General features: G+C 36.4%; 1 protein-coding gene across 6 annotated transcripts in view; it reads right to left on the reverse strand.

Annotated features, from left to right (window-relative positions):
• The window catches only part of LOC149779268 (serine/threonine-protein phosphatase 2A activator-like), a 67,312-nt gene that overhangs the window by 3,264 nt on the left and 43,019 nt on the right, over positions 1-21,029 (reverse strand). For all 6 annotated transcript variants that reach the window (XR_016415596.1, XM_089939859.1, XM_089939858.1 and 3 more), the window contains 4 exons: positions 19,146-19,245; positions 13,791-13,915; positions 8,939-9,039; positions 5,378-5,485 (listed from right to left, as the gene is read on the reverse strand). Coding sequence is in view for 5 of the 6 variants with exons in the window: in XM_089939859.1 (XP_089795985.1) it covers positions 5,378-5,485; positions 8,939-9,039; positions 13,791-13,915; positions 19,146-19,245 (434 nt within the window). In the remaining variant the exon portion in view is untranslated. The remainder of the gene's footprint in view (positions 1-5,377; positions 5,486-8,938; positions 9,040-13,790; positions 13,916-19,145; positions 19,246-21,029) is intronic.

The raw sequence follows: 21,029 nt of genomic DNA on the forward strand, positions 1-21,029 counted from the left end.
CACAACACTAATATAAACAAAGTTAAAGCAAGCATTAAGAAATGTATATGAATTTACAGTAGCTCCTAACTGTAAAGCCCATCCACCCCCAGTATACCACTGCCCCTTTTATAATGTCATGTATGATTGGATACCAATAAGTTGGTTAAATACTGCTGCATCATTGCTACATAATTTAACTTTACCACTAGGTTAATGAGGTCCAGCTCTAATGCAGTTTCATATCATTCAATAGTCGGTTTTTGTGCTGTATTCACTATAATGATGCATCTTTCAAGGAACATCCTCATTATAAAGGTCCTTCGTTTATAATACAGGTCACTTTTGCATCTTTTATGACAATCATTATAACATTCCCTCATTCATAATACAAATAAATTATGTGGCTCCTATTAACATCCCTCATTATAACTTCCCCTCATTCATAATAGAGGTCAATTCTGTCTCATGGACATACCTCATTATAAAGATCCCTCACTTAAATGCAGGTCACTGTTGGCTCACATAAACAGCATTATAACATGGATGAACCCTATTTAATTTTTAGAGAAGACAACAATTTTATATGACAAACAAGGTCTGTGTGTCAAATGACTCAATTCCTTGAAAAAGAAACATTTTATAGGACAAATATTTCATTCAAAGGGAACTAGATCAAGCTTTCAAAAGAGATGATGCCAGGCTGTGGGATCACAACAGTCTTGAAAAAATGATTAAGTCATGCAATTTTGAAAACCCAGTTGGGGGGGACAGTGTGCACGAAATTCAATATTGTGTTTCCAGTAATTAGCTGTACCCAACACATGGATTTCTTTCTTATTTAAAATAAATGTTTATCGGATCATTGTAATTTTGTCTTTTAGACCATGCTTTCAATTCTTCAACGGGGCCCCCGAGTGGCCGATTGGTCTAAAGTGCTCACCGTTACGGATCACTGCCATCTCACCTCTGCGTTGGTTCGAGTCTTGGATTCAGCTAATGTGGTTATGTGAGAAAGCGTGCCAGTAGCTTCTCGTGGGTCGGTGGTTCTTTCCGGGGTATTTCTGGTTCTTCCTCCACCATTAATACTGGCCGCCATGTATACCCTATCTTGTGCTGGAAAATGGCGTTAAACCATACAACAACAACAACAACAATTCTTCAACATTTAGGTGTGTATAGTATTTAATTGCAAGTATTCGTGCAACCAGGAAGGAGCTCATGTGGTGACTTGGTTAAAGAGATAATAATGAAAGAGAAGTTTCAGCAAGAAATGCAAAGTAGCCTATACAGGTTTAAACTGAATAATGGTTGGCATTGCAGAAACTTATATGGAGTTATGACTGAACTGTCTCAGAAGGGTACAGCAAACTGATCCATTGATCATCTATGAAAGAAATTTGTGGCCAACCACAACTAGTCATATCAAAACATCAACAGAAAAATTACTGGCTCAGGATGACACAATGAAGAAAATGAAATGATCTGACAATGATCAAGAGACGCTCTGAAAGAGTGATGCAGCACCTGGCTGGCACCTTGGCACACAGAAAAGGAACCAATGGCTGTGACAAGACTTTTCTCTCTACCACCTCTACCCCCATTTCTCATGATTTCTATCCCCTCTTCCCTCCTTCGAGGGATGATGCAGGGGACCTCCCTCTCATAACTCAAGTTTTTTCCAGAGCTGCTGAGAAACAACGCACCAACTGCTCTGTGACACAATGTTTTATGCTGAGTTCAAGAAACCTTAGGAAAGGAGGTTACATCAACCCCAGTTTTGTCCATGAAATGCACCTTCAAAGCAAGTTTGGAGGCAATAGATGAAAAGGTCCTGAAATTAATGCATGGATATAATTTTCAAATAATGGTCAAAAAATCCTGGAAGGAAGGCACAGTGAACCATAGTTGATTAAACCAAGAGATCCATCCTCAGTGTAGGTTTTATCGTGTTGGATGCATCAATATTGGAATCAATGCCAAAATTTGAAAGCGATTTGAAATGAGCAAATTCTGTAAATGAACGTCCTGCAACTATTGACTGCGACTTTTGTAACAGAGATATTTAACTACTAGCCAGAAAAGAACCCCCCTCCAAGTTTCATGACTTCATCTCAAAGGACATTGGTGTTATACTCCATACAAGAGAAAACGTGATCACTGACCATGACAAGACATTCTTGACTGTGGTACATGAGATGTCATTTCAAAGAGAAAACGACATGTACCATGGTTCAAAAGTAGAACCAAAACAAACTCTAAATTACTGCTCCTTAACCAAGACAATATGATATGCTGCACATACACTAAGTATCTTTATACTCCTCGAATCTCAAAGGGCTCTAAAGAGTGGAAAAAGAAAGTCTGATACAAAACTTCAACTACTTAACTGTGATATTGACTTTGAAGACAGGAGACCCAGCATGGTATGAAACACTTCTGATACTGATGGTGTACAAGTTTCAACCTCTAATCTCATATGGCTCTTTAAGTCTAGAGCAGTAAGAAAAGTTTGACAGAAAATTTAAAATGCTTAGATGTGATCTTGATCTAGAAGACAAGACCCTTAAGGTGGCAACCAACACACTTGCCAATGATGATCCTTTAGTATACCAAGTTCATTCCTTAATCTCACATGGCTCGAAAAGTATAGAGTAGAAAGATAAGTGTGATAAAAAGCATAAAATACTGAGGCAAGTCCATGGCATTAAATGTTGGAAATCTAGTGTGATAAGCAACAAACCTTCTAATGATGATGTATAAGCAACACACATAATGATGACATATAAGCAACACACCTTCTAATGATGATGTATAAGCAACACACCTTCTAATGATGTATAACCAACACACCTTATAATGATGATGTATAAGCAACACAAATAATGATGACATATAAGCAACACACCTTCTAATGATGCTGTATAAGCAACACACATAATGATGACATATAAGCAACACACCTTCTAATGATGTATAAGCAACACACATAATGATGACATACAAGCAACACACCTTCTAATGATGTATAAGCAACACACATAATGATGACATGTAAGTAACACACCTAATGATGATGTATAAGCAACACACCTTCTAATGATGTATAAGCAACACACCTTCTAATGATGTATAAGCAACACACATAATGAGGACATATAAGTAACACACCTAATGATGATGTATAAGCAACACACCTTCTAATGATGTATAAGCAACACACATAATGAGGACATATAAGTAACACACCTAATGATGATGTATAAGCAACACACCTTCTAATGATGTATAAGCAACACACCTAATGATGATGTATAAGCAACACACCTTCTAATGATGAATAAGCAACACACATAATGATGACATATAAGTAACACACCTAATGATGATGTATAAGCAACACACCTTCTAATGATGTATAAGCAACACACGTTCTAATGATGTATAAGCAACACACATTCTAATGATAATGTATAAGCAACACACATAATGATGACATATAAGCAACACACCTTCTAATGATGTATAAGCAACACACATAATGATAACATAAGTAACACACCTAATGATGATGTATAAGCAACACACCTTCTAATGATGTATAAGCAACACACCTTTTAATGATGATGTATAAGCAACACACCTTTTAATGATGATGTATAAGCAACACCTTTTATTGATGAAGTATAAGCAACACACCTTCTAATGATGATGTATAAGCAACACACCTTTTAATGATGAAGTATAAGCAACATACCTATTAATGATAAAGTATAAGCAACACACCTTCTAATGATGTATAAGCAACACACCTTCTAATGAAGTATAAGCAACACACCGTCTAATGATGTATAAGCAACACACCTTCTAATGAAGTATAAGCAACACACCTTCTAATGATGTATAAGCAACACACCTTCTAATGATGTATAAGCAACAAAACTAATAATGATGATGTATAAGGGGGCGCTCACCAGATAATATGTACTTTTGAGAGAGTGACGTATGTAAGGTGAAGTAGTTCGCATTTAAAACGTGCACAATGGAGAGAATGTTGGCATACATCTATGCTACATTAATGTAATGTGGACGATATTTCTTTTGGATATTGTACTTTTGGAAATTTTACATGATTTAAGCATAATGCTAACTAAAATGACTGCTCCCTTGTGTTAAAAAATCAGCCTGAATTAGTCTAAAGTACACTATACATAGCAGCTATTAAAATAGGGAAAATGAATTTTGCCAGACTAGACAATACCAGCTTCTGAAAGTGCAATGAATGAATTACCAAATATATAAAATGTAAAAAGAGTTATTGGCTCATTTTTATACAATTTACCTCTGACGTTCAGGAAGTGAAAATGACCAAGTAGAGCTAGCACTTTTTTGAAAGGTGCACATCTGAAGTAAGGCCAACCTGTATACTCTATAACCCATAGTACACCCATCAATCATACACCAAAATAAAGGGAATTAAAGGTTCTTTGCATTATACCTAAGATATACAAAGTCTTTTTTAAATAACCAGTATGACCAGTGAGGAAAGCCGGGGAAATTCTTTTTCTTTAAAATCCTAACCCTATGCAAAATACGAAACTGTAGAGCACCACCTAAGCAACACACCTTTTATTGATGAAGTATACGCAACACACCTTCTAATGAAGCATAAGTAACACACCTTCTAATGATGAAGTATAAGCAACACACCTTCTAATGATGTATAAGCAACACACCTAATGATGATAATGTATAAGCAACACACCTAATGATGATAATGTATAAGCAACACACCTTTTAATGATGAAGTATAAGCAAGCCAAGTTTCATCCCTTTGTCTCAAATGGTTAGAAAGTTACTGCTCAGAAGAAAACAATGTGATGTAAGACTTGAAAATATTGAGTCACGACCTTGACATTGAATATACGACCACCAATGAACCGTCTCATGATAATGTACAAGCATACACAGTTTTATCCATTAATGGCTTAAATGTTAAAAAGCAGAAAGGAAATTGTGATGGGAACTTAAAATATTAAGCCCTGACCTTGACCCTGTAGATTTAGGCCAGGTCCAACATAGGTGTAAGGAGCATTAATGTACAGTAAACAGCTTTAAGACCCGGTGCTCTGCTTCCATCTAACAAGATGCATGCAGTATGGTTTTACAGACGTCATAAATACAGAACACAATGTGGATTAATGTTACTTTTAAGCGTGCACAGTGTGCACAAGTGTAATGCAGTGACATACATTAGTGTTATATTGTGGCACTAGCTGTACCTCACCAGATATAAATTACACTACACTCCAAATGAACAAGTTGGATTTATTAAAGGACCTTATAGTTAGGGAGTGCTGTATATTTATGAGAAAATGTATATCTTAAAAGGACCTACCTCTGCTTGGTACATCTTGATTAATCCAGTGTTGACTTTTCCCCAATCTGACACACCACTTACATTCCATAGCTGATTGGAGTGTTCTGCAAATGGACCTGTTTTAACCTGCAAAGAAAACATACCAATTCTAAATAATGAATGAAACATAACATTTATTCAAAGAACATAAATGCCTTATCATACCCCCACCCCCTTCTGGTCAGGGATGTTCAGCTGGTGTATCAGACTCATAACCCCCAAAAAAATATTTAAACATGGTGATCATTGTAAGCCATATCTTCAATAAACTGGCAGTAAAAAGAATTGTGAACTGAGTTAAGCAACATTTGATTTCAGAGATTTTATAACAGTAAGCAAAACTGATTGTCAAAAATAATTTCATGTTACAACTCATTACTAAATGCAATGATAAAAGCAACCAACATTCCAATAAAATGAAAATGCATTGATCAGAACACAAAGCAGTCCTACAACATGCAAATGCAGTGATCAAAACACCCAACATTCCAATGAAAGGCAAATGCAGTGATCAGAACACCCAGCAGTTTTACAAAATACAAAAGCAGTCATACAAAATTCAAATGCAGTGATTAGAATACAAAGCAGTCATACAACATACAAATGCAGTGATCAAAACACCCAACATTCCAATAAAAGGCAAATGCAGTGATCAGAACACCCAGCAGTCCTACAAAATACAAATAAAGTGATTAGAACACAAAGCAGTCCTACAACAAAAATGCAGTGATCAAAACACCCATTATTCCAATAAAATGCAAATGCAGTGAACAGAACACCCAGCAGTCCTACAACATACAAATAGTGATCAGAACACCCAGCAGTCCTGCAACATACAAATGCAGTGATTAGAACACCCAGCAGTCTTACAACATACAAATGCAGTGATCAGAACACTCAGCAGTCCAACAAAGTACAAATGCAGTGAATAGAATACCCAGCAGTCCTACAAAATACAAATACAGTGATCAAAACACCCAAAATTCCAATAAAAGGCAAATGCAGTGATTAGAGCACCCAGCATTCCAATAAAATACAAATGCAGTGATCAGAGTACCTAGCAGTCTTATAAAACTCAAATGCAGTGATCAGAACACCCAGAAGTCCTATAATATACAAATATATAATGGGTGTATTTGTAAGTCAAATCCACCTGCAGAAAGTGACTTGACCATCATGTGTGTGTGTTTATGAGGAGACTCTGCAAGTGATACTTTGGTCAAACAGTCATGTGAAATCTAATGAAAGATGCAACTTGTGTCAATTGTGTGGCAAGATCACAAGTACAAGTAACCACACTTCATTCCTTGGCACTGAACATGCATCAGATCTGCAGCTTGACAAAGGGTTGTCATGTGGGAAAACAACTTGGGACTATCCTTTACAAACTAAGGGATTATGGTTAAATCCACGTGGAGTTTTAAGAATCTACTTGGCAATGAACAAGTGTCTAATTCGTGGCTCGATCAAATGACTGTCAACTTGAAAACATAGCAGCTGTTGACTTTACAAGCAAAGAGCTCATATGCACTAGCAGATAACTTGGGAAATATCATTCTAGAATTAGATCTGGCTTGTGGAAAAGGAAACTGTAAATCAATCAAACTTTTACTGCATCAAACAGAAAGAGCAAAACACAATACAAACTTGTTCAGACTTTTATGACAATGAAAGCAGTATACTTGCAAGTAAATGCAACATTTCACTTTATGGTGGGTAACATTTAATTACCAATAATATTTTCAAATTATTTAAATCTAAATATCTGAGCATACAAGTAATGTGCAATGAATCTGATCATTAAATGGATAAATACAGTGCATTTCTGCTAGGGAATACTGACAATTAAACATAAAAATATTTGAACTTGACAGTTTTAAAAAAAAATGTACTTCAAACACATAGAGTGTCGAATATTACCCCTAGTTTTATACAATTTGCATTGTTATATCATAATCTGCTTATTATGATATCTGGCCTGAGTACTGTATGCTGTGAGATCTTGGCATTTAAAATAATATATAAATTTCTGGTAGCAGAGATCAGCTGGACAAGGCACTATCTTATAATGGATCTTTCAGATGAAATAGTGTCATATTATACACTGCTCACTAGGAATTAATATATTTATTTTGACAGACCTCTGTATGTGGATGGTAAACAAAATTACACTTCTTTTCACTCATAGAATAAATTCTTCATAACTAATATTTTCTGTAGCAATCCCTATCATAACAGAACACCCGTGTATTCATCATATGTTGGCCTTCTTAAAAAAAAATTCTGATGCATGCATGGAAGGTAGAATCATTCCACCACCAGAAATGTCAAGACCTGCCCCCTCCCCCAATGGAGATCTATTTGTTGGTCTATCTATGCTACCAGACTAGCTACAATCAACCAAATTTTGAAGGCAAGAAAAATAACTGCTACAAACAACAGCTAATTCCTGTTTTTAAAATGTACCCAGAAAAAATAGTTGATGAAACTTCAATAATAGTTCTGTATAAATATGAAGCAATCGAAAACAGTCTCAATGTTCTATAATTATTTGATGTTGCCACCGCAATAAGAAACAGACATCTGTTTTCTCAGCCCAAAGCTGTTCTTTAGCGTAAACTTCAATTACATGTGCACTCTTCATCAAAGAAAGCTGACTACAGTCTTGAATAAAAATAAATAACCTTTCATCAAAGGAAGTCAGCACAAAACTTAAATAAAAGCAATGGAATCTGACAGATTGCTGCATTTTCCAAAGTGACTGGAACATGTTTATTGTGTGATGAAAGTTTCATTTTTGCAGGAAACAAAATTATGCTTACGACTGTTACTAACAGTGGCATAAAATGCAAATTACATTTCCAATCTTTTGAAGCCATAGATATATGGCCATCAAGTTAATTGAAGATGAGGTATCTTGCAAAGACGTTTGTTAAGCTTTTCAATCTGTTCAAGTTTTTATTTTCCAATAAATAGCCACAACCCTCAGCAAGATGATACAGTCTCCAGTGGACCAAAATTTAGGCCAGGTTAAGTACATCTACATCGAGCATGTAAACAGCAACAGCAACGTGCTACTTGTGACGATTGTAGTAAAATGTTAAGTTATAGATCAAAAACGAGGACTACCATATTTTTTATTAATATGTGTTATTTGTGTTTTCTAACAGGACACAAGTCTTATGTTAAGTTTATAACATGTGATCTATACTCAAATTCATGGCTCTATTATATACAAGTACAGTACTTAACGGATTATGGATTGCAATACACAAATGTAAGTTGTCAATATACAAGTGTTTTTCAGACTAGTTTGTCTTAATTTAATCAAAAGCTTGTATTCTTGCACCCGCTTTTGTTACCCATACCTATATTTTAGGCAAATGCATAATTTTCATCAGGTAACAGGCTTGGTTTGCTATAACACAGTTCAGTCTGTAACGCTGTCAGGTTCTATGGACCCCAACTACTGTGTTATGGTGGGTCACACTGTACTTACCAAGTTAATATATTCTATACAACCCAACTGGAAGTACTTACCGAGTTAATAAACTTTATACAACCTAGGAACATATAATCAAGGGCAAAATGTTCAAAAATTTCTGGCCTAACAAAAGACTTTGGTTGGATTCTATGATGGTCTGAAAAAGAGAAACCAATTTTTAGAGTAAAATATGATTTCAGAAAACACTAACCTAATACCTAATAACAAAATGTTAGGAGAACATCTGCTACCTTACAAATCCATCCTTCTCAAACAAAAAAAAAAAAAGATATTTTCTCTGTCTTTTGGGTTGTTTTATCAACACAAGTGCTAAAAGTGTTATTAGCTTACCATGGTGGAAGTCAGACTAGTATGGTTTCCTTTTGGACAGAGGTACCAAATGCTGTCAAAAATCATAAAATATTCCTGGAGAGGATGTGTACACATTTCCTGTAATGTGATTATGGTATGAGGGATGGGGTAGTTTGAGATGGTGTGCCCATATCATGATCAGTGATCAGTGACTGGTACATATTCCCAAAGAAACATATTTTACTCTAAAAATTATTTGCTTCTTCTTCAAATATGCTAACTGGTCTTAATCCATTAGGAGAACAGGTAAACAAGAGTTACTTCCCCTTACACTGTACTTTGCACTTTCTCCAGACTCCTAACATACATGAAGCAGCTTTTAGTTGCAGGAAATTGAGGTTATGCTATGATTAAAATACGCTTATATATAGACTCAGCACAGAGACAATTTTTCCAGTCCTGCAGGATCAAGAGGAAGTAGAGTAACTAGCATCATTAAGAAGCCGCTGAACAACCTAGCCGCTGAACAACCTGCAAAGGTAGCTTGATAAGGCCCTACCAGGTTCAAATGAGCATTTTGGGATGAAATATATCAGAGTAAAGATGCATACTGACCTTTAACCCACTGTGAGGATGAAGTTCAATAGGAAGCTGTTGCTCACAAAAGCTATGCTTGTGATGACCTCTATAAAATAATGGCTCGATATGCATCAGAAGCTCATCAGGTCCTAGGTAAGTTCCCTGCAGATAGAGCAGATAACGTGGCATATCCAGGGCAACACAGCCTAAGCAGATAACGTGGCATATCCAGTGCAACACAGCCTAAGCAGATAATGTGGCATATCCAGGGCAACACAGCCTAAGCAGATAACGTGGCATATCCAGGGCAACACAGCCTAAGCAGATAATGTGGCATATCCAGGGCAACACAGCCTAAGCAGATAACGTGGCATATCCAGGGCAACACAGCCTAAGCAGACAACGTGGCATATCCAGGGCAACACAGCCTAAGCAGATAACATGGCATATCCAGGGCAACACAGCTTAAGCAGATAATGTGGCATATCCAGGGCAACACAGCCTAAGCAGATAACGTGGCATATCCAGGGCAACACAGCCTAAGCAGATAATGTGGCATATCCAGGGCAACACAGCCTAAGCAGATAACATGGCATATCCAGGGCAACATAGCCTAAGCAGATAACATGGCATGTCCAGGGCAACATAGCGTAAGCAGATAAGACTGCATTTTCACTGACAACATAGTCTAAGCAGATAACATACCATCCCTTACTTCTTTAATTGATAAGAACAAGTGACATCTCCCTCTTCTGATCAACTCAGGTCACAATAGGAACACTGCAGTTTTCTTTGGGACAAATGCTTTCATAATAGTGAGCCTTTTTGACCAAGCAATTCTACCTACCATTTTTTGGCAGACCATTTCTTTCAGAGGTTTGCTTGACATGTGCCTGACATATCAGTTCAACATCTCCTGGTTTGGATGAAAAACCTGCATTTGTCGATGTTTTAGCATGTGTGAAAGCAGGATCTTCCTGGAATCTCTATTACTATGTTCAATAGGTTGTACATTCATGACATGTCATACTTGAGAGAAGAAATCTGGATTTTATGGCATTCATATTCCCCCTTATTTGGCAAGAAAATGGAAATCAGTGAAGCTGAGGGAAGGTTACAAAGATTGAGACTGTTCCTGTTCAGGAATAATTGTCAACTGCCCAGACTTATAACTTGGGACTGTGGAGACGAAGGTTGTCAGCTTTGTGTTCCATGTCACAAGCAGATCCATAAGAGGTGAACCCAGTGGGAATAGATTCTGAAGATAGGGGTAAATGACTCATTTAGTGTGAAATGTCTGATTCCATCAGGACACCGAGTCCACTAGAACACTGAGTCTGCCTGGGATGTAGTGAACTTGGATGTTAATGTACTGATGACAACATCAACTCAAAAACCCGAACTAGAAGGCAGAGGGACCACCCCTCCCTTCGAATGAAAATGATGACAGTCAAGTGGTGTAGAAGGGTGAGAACATACTTTCCCAACACCTGAACAACTGAAAGGAATTCACAATGGTTTTTATCTGCAGTTGATTAAGCTGCAGAGTGTGCCTGATAGGGTTGAACCCCATTCACTTCTTTATAAAAAGAGCAAAATACAGGTACCCAGCCTGCCATGCTGGCATATGTGCAGGCTGTGATTTCCTGCAACTGATCCTAAAGTATTACTGCTGTACTATATAAGAATAGTCCTCCTATTTGCTGAGATCATACCTCATATAATCTAAAACATTTATCGTCTGGTTCGTTGTGCAAAGTTTTGTCTGCCACTGAATACAAGATGTTTTTGTTGGATGATCTTATGAGCCCACTAGGACTAGATTTTCTAGTAAACGTGAGAAGACTCAAATGCAAAGAAATTTCCATGCTGAAATATGATTCTCTGAGCAACAGATAATCACCAATGAGATGATTCCAAGGAATGATCCCAACGACAAATACTGTGCAAAACAGTTTTAAACTCCATTCCCAAATGAATGAAATGTTGGGATGTATTGAGATCCAATCTGTCCTTGTTGTCAAGAAATCCAAAATGATGATGAAGCAAACCTTAGGATTTCATGTCTTGATGCAAAAGGTAATGCACCTAGTGCCTTCACAACATGGTGTCTAGGTAGCTGGATGTCAGAGACACAGAGGTAGATTGGAAGGGTCCCAAGACTTTGTCTATGATTCTCATGGAGACACTTGGATTGAAATCTGACTTAAGACAAGTGCCTTGAACTGGTACCCTGAAGTGTCCATGTATGCAAATCTTGGGTTCTGAAAATGTGAAGGTTCATATCCTGGAGATATAGGATGACTGTGAAGACCAATCTAGTATCCCCATTCTGAAGAATGATGAAACAAAAGCAAGAAATGGACATTTAAAAGACCAGGAGTATAATTCTACAAAGTGTAAAAACTCTTGATTCACTCAAAATGATTTTGGTATGAGTGAGGCTTCAAGAAAAGGCATAGTTACAGTCCCGAGCAGAAGTAGTAACTTTTGATGAGGGATTTGGTCCCAATCTTCTAGTCATGCAGATTCCACTCTAGACTGACTTAACTTTGGCAAGTGGATTACCTTTCAGCACTTGTTTTTAGTAAAACAAGTCAAACGAAGTAGCAATCATCTTTTCTTAGCTTAGGAGGGTTGTAATTACAAGGTAGTAGATGTCCTTTTAATGTATAATGATTGGGTAACACATTTCATGAAGAAATTGAGATTTTTATAAACTGGTGTTTCATGCAAAAGATGGAAATAATGAAATACATGCTCTGACTTAGTATTGCTTATGCACAAAATATTTGTAGCACATAAAGTCAAACGAAGATCTGGACTGTTAACTCCTTCGATTCTGTTCCATTTTTGTTTTAATTGTGCACAAATGATCTCAGGTGAATACATACAAATGTTTCCACTACCGCAAATTTAGAAATATTCAGGGGATAAAAATTCCTGGTTTTGGAAACAAGCATGGCTTTTGTTACCCACAAAAATAATCAAACTATATCCTGCATGAACATTTCTGATTTTACAATATGTTTTATGGTGTTCTTCAAGGTCTCTACAATATCATCAAGAGTAATATATGAGATTTTTTTAATGAACTGCAATATGAATGGATGGACTGATGCTTATGTAAACAGATACATCTGTAATCAACAATGCACAAGAGTGGTCAGCTTGTTGTTTACAATTAACTATGGCTAAGTTCCATGTAATTTTAAAAAGAGGAACTGAACACACAACAGAGCTGGGAGTTGGATTAAGATTTAAAGACTGATAATTTAATCAGAAGCAATCAACTATGAATTTTAATTGGTCAGAAACATTTCTGTATTTTTCTTGGATATTATTTTCATTTCTGTGTCCCTCAGTTCAAGGAACTATGACTGCCACTAGGTTTTATTAATAAAATTGTCTGGTACTGATCATCAGTCACTAAATAAAAGCATGTCGAGAATGATTTATCATTCATTTCATAAACATAATGGGTTATAATACTGTTAAAACTTAAAAATATTGCTATTAAGACAAACTAATTCAAAGAAGAAGCTTTAATAATTAAAATAGTTTATTAAAATTCATAACTGATTGCTTGCCTGCTGGTTTTTATGACCGATCTTCAATTATACTGATTAGCTCCAGAAAGTTAAACGAAATTCTAGTTTCTATTGCACTTTAAAACTTAAGAATAACATTATGTTGGGAAGACCATTAATATGCCCTGATTTACAGAATACTCTGGTGTAACTTCTTTATTCAACGGTAAAAGAACTTTGTTAATGATGAGCCTCAATTATGAAATATTTTTATCTTTATACTAAAACATCATCCTTCAAACACGAAGTGTCCTGTACACATTTGGCTACATCAGCTTAGCAGAGATATAGACATTCAGGTTTCCTCCAGGTTTGTACACCTCTATGATTAGGTCAAGCCATCACACTGATCATTGAGACTGTTTCAGATAAATAGTCACAATAATGACAGTGTCATAAAGTAATAAAATTACTTGAATCCCTGTACCTATTAATTGTGAACTTCCCCATATAAATGGCAAGAAATGGTGGTCATCCAGACTCCAGACACCATGGCTTCCTGCTGGCTCCATCCTATAGGTAAGTTGTAATTTTCTCATCACTTGTAGGTACCTGTACCAAGAGAATTTGGAAATATATTAGGAATAGTCACCAGCAAAAACTACAGTAATATATCAGAGCTGTTCCATTTAAACATACAAGGTACCCAGGGAAGGCACTTTTTTTTAAATATATGCTATGGTAATTTGATTTCACAATAAAATAATAAGAAAGTTCTAAATTTCATCTATGGTGAGTACCCCACATTAAAATTGCTTTCCCTGGGTCTCAGGTATGTTTTACTGGAATAGCCCTCAATGAAAAGTGGCATTTTCAGATAACCAGTCTGGTGGAAGTTCTTAATTGCATAATTGTAATAGAAATATTTACTGGTAAAACTTAAAGTTAGCATTGTGTGCAATATACAAGAAAATGTAAATGACTATCAATATTGGGGCAAGTTAAACAGTCAAAATGACTGTATCAATATTGGGGCAAATTAAACAATGCAAAAGACTGTATCAATATTGGGGCAAATTAAACAATGCAAAAGACTGTATCAATATTGGGGAAAATTAAACAGTGTAAATGACTGTACAGTGGAACTCCGCTATAAGGTGATAATTGGGGTCCACAAAATTGGATCGCGTTAATATCGGGGTCGCGCTAATGCGGGGTTTTACAGTATTTTACTTTTTTTGAGAGAACAGATCCGTTTACTATCATGTCGTCGTGGCATTCAGTTCATCTATAAAGCATGTAATTCCATTTAAAAATTAAACACATATTTACAATATTCAATATTTTTTTCCCTGATCATTGTATCTGAATTCAACAGCCAATATATAGCATGAACAGAGTATCAACACTGTTTACTAGCCGTCTGATATCGTACCGTCGGGGCTTGAAATTAATCAATAAAATATGTAATTCCATCGCAAAAATTGCACTCATGTTTAAACTATTCAATAATTTTGTCACACATCATTATGTGTCTGAATTCAATGGGAAAAATTAACAGCAAAATTAGGTTAGGAAAGACGAAGCACGTGTACGGTTCATTACGTTCCAAGGTCCATGAACGGTGTCTGTACAAATTTGATATTACTAAAACTTTTTCATATGCGTTTCCGTGTACACTTATCCATTGCAAATTTCTAATAATGCTTGTACACCTATTTGGTTGAACAACTACAACAAGAATAATTACCAATCAACACATGCTTTCAGCATGCATATAGCTTTTACTTCAGATTTTGTGAATATCGAAAGAAATGTGTGAAAACTACTATACTAATCATGGTGCAAAGTGCAAAGAACAATTTGCGCTTGTGAACTTGCTTTTCCATAACGGTAAAATATTTTTATAAAAAAATAGGATATTGATGACAAGTTCATAAACAAACACCATACCCATGTAAAACCCGAGAACTAAGTGCAGTAGGCTTGCAATGGTCATGAGTCACTTAAAAAAAAAAAAAATGAAAAGATGAACACATGTACAATTTCATACACTTTCAATTTACAGCTAACATTTACTGGTCAACTGATTGCGTCTAATAACACCGCCAAGCCCAGCAAACATGTTGGCTGCTTTCATTTTTTGATGTTTATTAAATTGTGAGAATCTTTTATCAACCACCACATTGTCTGCTGCTTGTTTGTGTATGCAGTTAAAGAAACACACATGTCGGCTATTGTTTGAGCAACGATGGTATACATAATTAATTGAAGACAATCACTAAGACAACTTACAGGCTGTACTCACGGATCAGTAACAAGTAATATTTCCAATAATGTTTATTTTGGCATTAGGAATCTGGTGAAATTGTTAAATTTCAGAAGCCAAGCCACGATCATATTATATTCGAATTCATACTCGAACTCTTTCCTAAAATGATAATAAATGTTTTACACACTAATTCTCATACTTTTAAAAAGTATTTTTCCGGGTACAAGAAAAATACCCATACATGTATTTAAAATTTCAGAAAAAAACGCCACGATCATATTATATATTGTATTAAACTCGAATTCATACACAATCTCTTCCCCAAAATGATATTATTTTTTTTGTGCAAAGTGCAGGGAACGAATTGCATTTGTGAACTTGCATTACCATAATGGTAAAATATATTTATAAGTTCATAAGTAAACCCCATACACATGTAAAACCCAAGAACTAAGTGCAGTAGGCCTGCAATGGTCACAAGTCACTATTATAATTTTAAAAAATCATTTAAAGCCGAACGCATGTACAATTTCATACCATTTCAATTTCCAGCTAATAAAGTGGACATTATTTACTGGTAACATGTCCGATAATGTTTATTTTGGCATAACACTTCAAGAACCTGGTGATATTGTTCAATTTTAGAAGCTCAGCTGCCAACCTTCCAGGCTCACAATTAGTGAAAATAGGGATAAAAGGTCATAAATTTGGACATGAATTCATGAAAAATACCATGACAATAACTCCATCCACTCTGACCGTCAATACTACACTATATCAAGTTCGCAATATAAAACTAAAACACTACATATATGCAGAAATATGTATTTATCAAGACATGATATTGTGGCAGACTTGAACTTCCTCAACTGCTTGATTGTAAATTTGTTTTCTAAACAGTTCAGACTTCTTGCCTGCTGGTTGGTCTTGGTGACTAAAACTGCTGACAAATTTTCTGCAGCTAAGGAGGCCCTAAAGTTTGTCTTAGTTTTCCTCACTAGAGAAAATACTCTTTCACTGTCACTGTTGATGTGAGGAATGCACAGGAACTGCAGCACTTTTGGTTCTTCCACAGGAAAATTTGGAAGCGATTTTCGAGTCCAGGAACATTTGTCAGAACAAATGTTTAGCATGGTCTCCAGCTGATAAAGGTAGATTGTGTTCGACAAGAAAACTCACAAATAATGCTTCAGCGCTGGTAGCCTGCAGGTCTTCCGCCAATGGTTTAAAATAGTCGAGAGCTGAAATCTGCGAATTCTTAATTTCCCAACTTCTACGTGTTTTTTGCAACCGATGTGCTTCCTCACATCGTCTCTCCGATGGCACACTGAGTGCAAAAAGCATGATGAATATCAATGTTTAATGGCAGAATGCACGGCCAAATTTTGATATATTCCAAATTAAACTTCACTTTTTGAGTAATACATTTCTTTTTCCTTGGTGGTGAAGACATTTTCAAGATCTTACATGTGATGCTGAACGTTAACTCAAATCAGTGTTGGTGACGCATGCGCGGAGCAAAATTCCAGTTGGGCCCCATTTTCTCTCAAAAGCATTTGTAAAACTACTCTTATACATATAGATTAAAATAGGCTAAAATGCTTGCTACCGGGCCAACTGAACTAATCGGCTGTAGATTTACTAATATCACGACCAGCAGTACTGGACTATTTCGGCAACTGCGAATATCACGACTAGCACTTAACGGGAAATTGGTTATTCTATTAAATATTTAAAATAATTGAGGATTGGAGAATTCGTGAATTTTTGGCTTGCGGCGTGAATTCGTGAATCGCTGAAAAAGTCGTGAAATTCACACCAAATTTGTGAGGGTTGGAAGCTATGTAGAAGCTATGCCATGATTGGCAACTGCGAATATCACGACTAGCACTTAACGGGAAATTGGTTATTCTATTAAATATTTAAAATAATTGAGGATTGGAGAATTCTTGAATTTTTGGCTTGCGGCGTGAATTCGTGAATCGCTGAAAAAGTCGTGAAATTCACACCAAATTTGTGAGGGTTGGAAGCTATGTAGAAGCTATGCCATGATCATATTATATTAAAATTCATACGCGACCTCTTAACTAAAATGGTAATAAACGTTTTACATACTATTTCTCATACTTAAAAAATATAATTTTTCCCAGTACGAGAAATGTACACATACATGTATTTAAAATTTCATGAACCATGCCACGATGAAATTAAATTCAAATTCATACACGATCTCTTCCCCATAATGATACTAAATTTTTTATTCACTATTTCATGTACTCTGAACAAAAAATATTTTTTGATGTGCGAATGAATATACAAATTTTCGGGAGCCACGCCACGACCATGTTATATCCGAATTTGCACTATAGAGGGGCGCGTTATAGCGGGGTTGCACTGTATCAATATTGGGGCAAATTAAACAATGTCAATGACTGTATCAATATTGGGGCAAATTAAACAGTGTAAATGACTGTATCAATATTGGGACAATTTAAACAGTGGCATCAGAAAATGCAAATCCAGAGTCCCATTTTTCCAAACTCTGGGAGTCCAATATACAAAAAAACAACAACCTGTTTTTGTCATAAAACTTAACTCAACAGTCTGAGTAATACATTTTACTCCAGATCCAGAAATCTTACTTGAATTGTGAAAATGCAGCATTTTGATTGGTCAAAGTATTTCCAAGCAAGGATTGGATTTTAGTCGAGTATTAAGAAGTGACCTGACCTTGAAAAGTGAGAGTCTGAAGTCACAAAATTGGAAGTCCTAAACACTGGAATTCTTAGTACAGAAAACTGGTATTAAATAGTCATTAAGTACTCAATAATTAACTTTTCATTTCTGATTTTCATTTGGTTAAAAAAAGTTTTACAGCCAACAGAGAACAAGCACTGTATCCATGTCCTTGATCTTGGCATCTTTTGCACCAATAATATTTAGATCTCACTCAAAATTTGTCAATTTTTGAGGTTTAATGACATTCCACTTTTACTTTCAATATCTGTCCACCCTACATCATAACCATGTAGAAGATGTCAGCTTTATGGCAGAGGTTTCAAGTTTCAATTAATAACATGGACCTGCTTAATCAAGAAAACCAGCCAAAATAAATACCTATTTCTTCCATGTCTTTCATTTTCTTGAATCACTGCTAAGACTAAAATTGCAGGCAACAACTAGTTTTGAATGAGGCAATTTCAGGCAATATTTTACTTCTGATTCTGCAAAATGATGCAGCACATCAAAATCCCTAAAGTAGCAACTATTTTTATCCCAAGATTTTCTTGTCTATGTGATGCTTTTCCTTCGGCCTTTTTGACCAAATGTTTTAATTTAACAAGATTTAAAGTCACTGCAGAAAAGCCTGAAGTGACCCAAATGCCCATGATGTTGGATGGTGAAATTCGTTATGACAGATGCAAACAATGCTCAAAATTATATACAACAACTGGTCAGGTAATTCAGAAGGATTAAAATCTATTGCTTACCTGTGAAATGATGACTCACAACCTAATGTTTTACCTGGTCAAATAACTCAGAATTAATGACTCAAAACCTAAGACTTACCTTTCAAAAATCTTTAGTAGAACAGCTTGTGCATCTTCTTCTTTAAAAACCCCAATTTTGTACAAACAACACAGAAATGCTGCAAAGGAGAGCTCATGTCCTGGAATCAATGATAAAGTTTCAGAAAATACTGTGTCTACAATACATGTACATTTTTCTCCAGTTCAGCAGCAGAGGGGGCGAATCCGACATTTTGTCCAATCGTCATTTTGCTTAATTATTACTTCTGCACTCAGCGGATCCGGTGTAGTCAGCGCTGGTAAAAAAAAAACGACGTCGTCGTTGGGGGATCGTCCAATCGTCATTTGGTTTAATTAACACCTTCTGCGCGTCGATCCCCAGCGTCGTCAGCGTCCGGTAAGCACATCGACGACCGCGTCGATATCATTGCCCCCTCTGCTGCTAAGTGGTTATTTACAATGAAAATTATTTACAACTAACCGAATATTTGGTCAAGTCCGATACGATATCGTGTCCGAGGATCATGTAAATTTATCGTTACAAATCCATGTGGGGTCGACTGAGCATGACTAAAAAAGTTTCGAAAAACATTGAAGTCCATGTCACCGCCGCACCATGTTTGCCAAATATTTCGTAGCGTGTGTGTATCAACGCCGTTGAATACAGCAAGAATATTGCAGTTGTCTCTGATTACTTTTGGAATCTGAGTGTATCGTTGAGTGACATATATCACGTCAGTGTTTTTATGCCTGCCTCTGGAAAATATCCTAGCTGGGTTTTTTTGATTGTCTAACATAACATCATCGTACACGACTAGATTGTTAACGTCGCCATCAATATCATCAATACCTGGTGCATCATTGATATCCGTAATAAACTCAATAACATTTTTTTTAGCGATCGCTGATGCATTCTCGTTGAAATCTTTCAACACCTCGTAGCATCGTTGATCATCCACGCTAGGAGCAACCAAATACAACTTATCCCACTTCATCCATCTCATTATTAAATTGAGTAACAATTGCGTCTTGCCGGATCCAGATGGTCCGATGATAATCATCCGGATCGAGTTTGGTAACGCTGCAACATGCTTAACTGGTTCTCTTGTTTTAGTCGCCGAAAAATCAATTATATTCATATCTCTATACATAAATTATGGATCTATATTGTGTGAAGTGTAGAGTACGTACTGGCACAAATGATATGACAACCGCTACAACAAGAAATAACAGATCGGCGCTTACTGGCAAGTGTGTACAATGCGGTACAAAGAAATTTAGATTTATTTCTATTAGACCCGGAGATGTTTTAAAAAAAAGCGAGGAGGTGACATCGCAGCCAAATTGGCAAAACTCCCCGGAACACCGTGGGCAAAGTATCCAGGAGAAAAACACCTCCCAGGATATAGCTACTGTGGCCCCGGAACGCGATTAGATATCAGACTCGATGATCAAAATCAGCCCAAACCCGGTGAGTATCCAATAAACGCTATCGATAAGGCGTGTCATGCTCATGATGTTGCTTACAAAAGTAGCGATCTGCAACAGCGTCATATCGCGGACGTAAAATTAATTCACGCGTTAAATGCTATTCCTGATAAATCCGTCAAAGAAAAATTGGCCTCATGGTTGGTAAAATCGGCTATGAAAGGTAAATTAATGATGGGCGCTGGTAATTAATAACAACATGAAATCCATCTATTATTCTCCGAGAGGATACTGGAAGGGGAAGGCCGCAATTGGTAAGCTTGCAAGCGCTGCAAAGGTAACAAAGGCCACTGCGGCTAATTGGTTATCCAAACAGGCTATATGGCAAATCTATCTACCACCGCCTAAACAAATCAACTTCTCGCGCTTTGATGTCAGCGTACCTAATGAAGTTCATCAGGCTGATATACTATTTTTGCCGCATGACAACGGTTAC

The sequence above is a fragment of the Sinohyriopsis cumingii genome, chromosome 17 (assembly GCF_028554795.1).
Source record: "Sinohyriopsis cumingii isolate HCF-2022 chromosome 17, ASM2855479v2, whole genome shotgun sequence".
In the NCBI taxonomy this organism is placed as follows: domain Eukaryota; kingdom Metazoa; phylum Mollusca; class Bivalvia; order Unionida; family Unionidae; genus Sinohyriopsis; species Sinohyriopsis cumingii.